Source organism: Apostichopus japonicus, chromosome 9, assembly GCF_037975245.1.
Source record: "Apostichopus japonicus isolate 1M-3 chromosome 9, ASM3797524v1, whole genome shotgun sequence".
Taxonomy (NCBI): Eukaryota; Metazoa; Echinodermata; class Holothuroidea; order Aspidochirotida; family Stichopodidae; genus Apostichopus; species Apostichopus japonicus.
Genome location: NC_092569.1, coordinates 19,111,517 through 19,117,892, shown reverse-complemented (window position 1 = coordinate 19,117,892; position 6,376 = coordinate 19,111,517). Strand labels below are relative to the sequence as shown.

Sequence of the window (6,376 nt, the reverse complement as noted above, 5' to 3'; positions counted from 1 at the left end):
TAGGTCAAACTGCAAGGCTGAAGAGTAATAGCCTAATATAATTGGTTTTGCGGATCAAGGAAATGTTAACGTACGTGTCACCATTTCCATACCGGATTTAATTCTTTAGGAAAATTCGCAAATGGTGATTACAGGATTCGTAACTCACTTAGCAGCGTATCAGACATATAACCATCAAGTCTACGTGCAGATTCGTGACACTTCATGTTGTTCTATTTTTAGCATTTGGGAAATTCCACTTTTACTTTGGATATTAAAAGTACTATGTGTGACCCAGCGCTATGTATGTCATTTGGGTTCTGACATAGCTGTGTAAGGAGGCAAACTATTCGTAACTATCACATACCCAATACTACTACGGGACTCGAAATGATGGCTGAACATGATGGCTACCGTTGGCAGAGCGATATACAAGTCTTATTTGATACGATCGTTGCAATGTTTAGCAAGTATTCAAATGGAGACAAAAACGCAACAATTGAGAAAAGCCGCAAAATGAAAAGGGACATGAGGAATGCGTACGGGGGAGATATTTTATATCTTTCAGCCAAACCGGATTTTTCTGACCAACTAAGGCGATGGACATATATCTACACGTACCTCCCACGACATGTTCACTTAGTGTATGCTGCTCTGTGTACAGCTGACACTCCAGAACTTAAGGAATCCCTCAAGAAGCTGAAAGAACAACCAATCGTCTGTTGTGTCGGTGGAGGTCCAAATTGTGATGCTCTTGGGCTGTGCATATTTCTGAAGAAAGTGGGATGTAAGGGAACCTTGACGAAAGAGGTTTGCGTCCTTGATGAATATGATGACTGGCGTCACACTTGGGCAGATATGAAACAGCAGTCGCCAGAGGGAGACCAGTCTTGGATGCCAGAAACAGAATGGGTCAAGTGTGACCTGGTCAAGCCATTTACCGATGACAGTGCGGAAAAACTCAAGAAGGCGGATATCATCACCGTGATCAAGTCCCTTTCATCCGTAGCAGCATCATCAGAAGGTAAGTTTCAACAACCTAATTCCTTTCTTGAAATTGAGTTTGCTATATCCCATATAGAAAGGCAACTTCCCGAAAAAAAGAACGTTGAATTTCGATAACTAATTTTAGATAACTGTAGTACTAAGTGCCACTGTAACTCTTAGACGAAAATATTGAGGGAGAGCTGCCTTTGCGTGATGTCCCATTCGTAGTTGCCCAATTTAGTTGGTAAATAGTCATAGGACTACATCAAACAGAATTTATGCTTCGTCGGTTCATTTTGAAGATATGTTTCAAATCATGAGATTTAATGCATCAATGATTAGAGTTTGACACGATTTGTAACAAAATTTGTAACGAAACGAAACAGCTTCTAGAAGACAAAATATAGCTTTCAATTGTTGTGGGTTATGCGTTGAGAGCGTTACATGGTCCTGCTAAAAAGGTTTCCTATCAAGAGCATGTAATGATATCTATACAAACAGCAAATTGTTTTGGAATGAACAAATACAATAAATTGGAGCGACCATTGCAGCCAATTCAATTCTTATGATATATTACAGCTCTGGGGCGCAACCACGTATATTAGCACCCCCAACCCCCCCCCCCCCCACCCACACACCCCAACCCTCACCCACCTCCACCTGACAGAGAGCATATAATATATTTCTCTGGTTAATACAAATATAAAATTATTATACGGTACAATCCTAAACTTAAAAGTAAATATGGCATCATTTTGCACTTAAGCGCCTTCTATTTAACAACATTTCTTTTTGGACACCCGTACGATGTAAGATATTAGTCTCCCTTCCCAGTATAAAAGAGGGGATGCGCCCCTGTCAATTATTGAAGTTGGATGCAAATGGTGCTATATTATGCAACTTTTGAAACAATGTTAAGGAATTGGTTTGGACAAGGTATCGACTTTCTTTATTTTGTTAAGAAATTAACGGTTCATTATACTGAATCTGATGTACTACTTATAACCAATGTTAACCTGACAAGAATGATTACTTAACTGGAAACAAACTGTCACACATTTTAACTTAGAAGATATCGGTCATTTCTTTCGTTACAGAAACTGTTAAAGAGATATGTGATCGAATAATGAAGATGATGAAGTCAAATGCACTCCTACTGTTTATAGATAATGCGAAAAGCAATGCTGGCGAATTACTCCTTGAGGCCAGACGTGAATTAAACGGAAGTAGCCACAAATTAGTTCTTCATGAAGAAGTTATGACAGCTAACTTGACATCATCTAGACGAGACATATACTCAGATGAAGCGGAAGCCTTGATTGAATACATGGAAGATCAGCCAGTATTGAAAGCAGGTGACAATGAAATGATATTAATACATAGGTTTGAATAGCAAGTGAAAGTTGGTGACTGTAACCAAAGAATGTCCCAAATCTAAGCATGAAACCATACAAACAGACTTGTTCAAGTATACTATATGACTATGTTGGAATTATTGTTCGTTCTGCATGTTTGAGATGTTCAGTTTAATAATCTTTTTTTTTTTTTTTAAATGGACTGTTACCGTTGGATGTACTTTTTAGATTTGTCCTTCATGTTGGTGGAAATATAGTCATGTCTGACGGTGGGAGGGAACTTTTTACAAGGAATGAATTGTCTTTTGCTAGGAACGAGTTATGTTTGCCTATAATACCGGAACTTTCCTACTCGGTAGTTATTTACTCTAGTGATTGAGTAAACGGCGCACTGTTGAATTGTAAACGATAGTACGGTCTGGGCGACTGGGAAATTCACAGATCATGTATCTGTATTTACCATCCAATCTAATAGAACAGAGAGAATACTGAAACAGTGTATGGCCGCATACTGACCGGGCGAATCAGACAAAAAAAGTGGGGCGATTTGTACGCCAAAAGAAGTATATATGTTTTCGTTGCCGTATAATACTGTGAATGTTGTAAAATACTCAGAACGTGGGTCTGGATATTACATTATTTTTCTTAAAAAGTAGCCTTAGATTTTACTTAAAAAGGGCTTTAACGGGGCTCTCTCGATTCGACATTCCTCTACTAATCGGGGACTGAAAGGTGAACAATCGAAGTGGTTCTCAGTACAGGGGCTAACATGTACTGTATAACCGTAATACTACTACAATGTATTCTACGTAGCTTATTTAATAATCAGTTTCAGTACTGTGATATACATAATAATTGTTACATGATACCCATTTCCTTCCTTGCTGTACAAGTTCAATTTCAACGGAAAACAGCAATTCAAACAGCTTTAAAAGGTAGTACCGGTTCTTCATGTCCGGGGACTTAGGGGGAAAACAAGAACATAGAGGGTGAAATTAATTCATGCATGCTTGTTATTACTACAGGCTGTCATATATTATTAAACCAAGGCACATTACAGTAACCCTAGAAAAGAAATTGATTATTGGGCCACGTGAAGAGATAATAACCGAAGGGAATGGTATCACATATGCAATATGGGGTTATAGCACCCCTACTTTGATCGGTAAATTAGAAATTATGATTATTTAGATACCCCCCCCCCCCCTGTGATAGGCTTCCCTACAAATTCTTGGTGCTCATGGAGTTCAATGGCCTTGTCACTTCCTCGCAGGAAGTTGTTATGACTATGTCTTTATTCGTGGAATGACTTACCTTTGTCCTCCATGTGAACTGAGTAAGCCAGTATCTAACCCATCAGCCAACAGATTCTAATGCGAGGTTTTCCCATGAGATGGAAATCTTGCACAAACAGGTGACCCTTGTGTTCACCTCTTTTTGTATGAGCTCATTTCCTAGGGCTACGTCACTAACTTGTTTACACCTGGTGTCCTATATAGTTAAGTAATAATGTTGGTGTTTCTCAATTCTGAGTAAGCCGATCATGTGGTTCCTTTATCGTCTTATTTGAGCTATGCAGGACGTTGCATGTATGGCCACATTTTCCTGGCTCTATAAGAGGGCCAGTTTACTAGTGATCTACGTCACTGACTTGACTACCCGCAACAGTCCAGGATGTCGGAGACATCATCGATAGAAATTATTCACTAATTTCTTTAAAGCTATGAATCACTATGTATTTTAAAAAGGAAGCTCTAAAGTTAAATAATGTTCTAGTTACTCTGTTATATGGCTCAAAGCATACATAGATGTTTTGTGTTTAATTTAAGTCATGCCATAGGTTAATATGCTTTATATTCCATTGTTTTGTTTAGTAACTATGCGTTCCCTTCGATAGGAACATATAACCAATGTTGCTTGTCCCATTGTACTAATTATTTTATGTATTGTGTATACTATAGGTTACACTAAGCCTATATGCAATCTGTATATTAGGATCTATCTTTTGTGGAATCCATTAGCTAGACCATAGCTGATGTTTGTTCTTTAGTCCCATTTAAGACAGTTCGTGTCAAAAGTTGACCCTATTAATTTGTATTATATTGGATATTTAAATTAGACCAATCACTTGACAATCTTCAGCCGTCAGTGATGTCGGAGACATCATCATTAGAAATTATTCACACATTTCTATAAAAGGTTCGTTGGGTTTGGGTGGGCTATACGTTAAGGCCCTAGTTATAGGCACTGCCCCATCAAGCTATGATGAGCCCGGACCAGACGGACGGCCGAGCGGGTCTGGAGCGAGGAGTGAGCCCCCCCCCCCTCCCAAACAGTTGTATATCCGAACATGGTTGGGAAAATATGGTCTTGATAGTTATCTTTTCTGGAAATGATTACTTTAAGTTCATTGTTTCATTCTCTACCCTTTGGTTTCCTTCTTAGCTTCCTTAATTATACATACATAAAGTTTGTAGCCATGTATATATGCCTTTGTGTAATTCTGTTCGTTACTGAAACGTGACGTACTTTGTTCGGCCACATTATCTCCCTGCTACAGGGCATCTTTGAATTTGTTCGGCCACATTATCTCCCTGCTACAAGGCATCTTTGAATTTGTTCGGCCACATTATCTCCCTGCTACAGGGCATCTTTGAATTTGTTCGGCCACATTATCTCCCTGCTACAAGGCATCTTTGAATTTGTTCGGCCACGTTATCTCCCTGCTACAGGGCATCTTTGAATTTGTTCGGCCACATTATCTCCCTGCAACAAGGCATCTTTGAATTTGTTCGGCCACATTATCTCCCTGCAACAAGGCATCTTTGAATTTGTTCGGCCACATTATCTCCCTGCTACAAGGCATCTTTGAATTTGTTCGGCCACATTATCTCCCCGCTACAAGGCATCTTTGAATTTGTTCGGCCACATTATCTCCCTGCTACAAGGCATCTTTGAATTTGTTCGGCCACATTATCTCCCTGCTACAAGGCATCTTTGAATTTGTTCGGCCACATTATCTCCCTGCTACAAGGCATCTTTGAATTTGTTCGGCCACATTATCTCCCTGCTACAAGGCATCTTTGAATTTGTTCGGCCACATTAGCTCCCTGCTACAGGGCATCTTTGGTGACTTTGTTCAACGCAATGATTGATACATAAGTGGAAATCCGGAACGACAGTATATATATGAGAGTGTGGTTCATGCAATTTTTCTGAAGAAATGATCACTTTACTGCTCACTTTGTAAATCTCTTGAATATGCGAGAAACAGAGAAATATAAGTTCATTTTTATGTAGGTACAGGACTGATGCCTATTGCAATTGTTATGATACCTTTTGCTTGGAACATGTTCAATTTGATGTAAAGTTTAAATGGTGCTAATTAGGCTAGAATCTTTTTGAATGTATTTTTTAATTATTAAAGGTTAATTTTAAAAAGAAAACTTTGTTGCCTGTATATTATATCGCATTCGAGTTTGTCATTACGCCATGATTGCTACGTGGTATCATGAATCATCGATGTACGTATTTGCATACAGATTACTATTAAATTCTGGATACAGTCTGAACTCATCAACCTGATATACATTTTAATGTAATGGTCTGTTTGCTTTTTTATTTTTATTAACTTTATTCGTAACCAGGGGTCCTGTCACTGGTAAACCAGTGTTCTCCCCAGGATCCCTGCACATATAAAACATACAAAATATAACAAACAGAACACATAAATAAATACAGAATATAGATATAAAAAAATAAATATAAAAATAAAAATCTAATTCGATTTCAAAGATTCCAGAAAGCCAGGCCATTTCTATGTTGTTCATTATTCTCTTTTCTTCTTACGCATTTCAAAATGTTTACTTTTTTTTGGTCATAATATATGGGGCAAATATAAACAAATGCATAAGCAATTTCGTTACATGTGTATTGTTTCTGTCATTGTTAACAATGCGACCCGTACGTGACCAACGCCTTCTTGTGGCATATCGCATAGCAAACTTCACGCTTGTATGTCGTTTAAATTGTCCCTTTACTTGGAAATACAGAGA

General features: G+C 38.3%; 1 protein-coding gene across 1 annotated transcript; it reads left to right on the top strand.

Moving 5' to 3' along the window:
- The first annotated feature begins 275 nt into the window (after positions 1 to 275).
- LOC139973470 (uncharacterized) lies at positions 276 to 5,903 on the top strand. The gene is made up of 2 exons (XM_071980166.1): positions 276 to 1,003; positions 2,064 to 5,903. Exons 1-2 carry the CDS (start codon positions 370 to 372, stop codon positions 2,357 to 2,359), a joined length of 930 nt encoding a protein of 309 aa, XP_071836267.1. The 5' UTR covers positions 276 to 369; the 3' UTR covers positions 2,360 to 5,903.
- Positions 5,904 to 6,376: the final 473 nt, after the last annotated feature.

Coding starts and splice junctions, on each gene's coding strand:
- LOC139973470 (XM_071980166.1), top strand. CDS start 370: ATGATGGCTGAACATGATGGCTACCGTTGGCAGAGCGATATACAAGTC. Junction 1,004..2,063: donor CGTAGCAGCATCATCAGAAG/GTAAGTTTCAAC, acceptor CTTTCGTTACAG/AAACTGTTAAAGAGATATGT.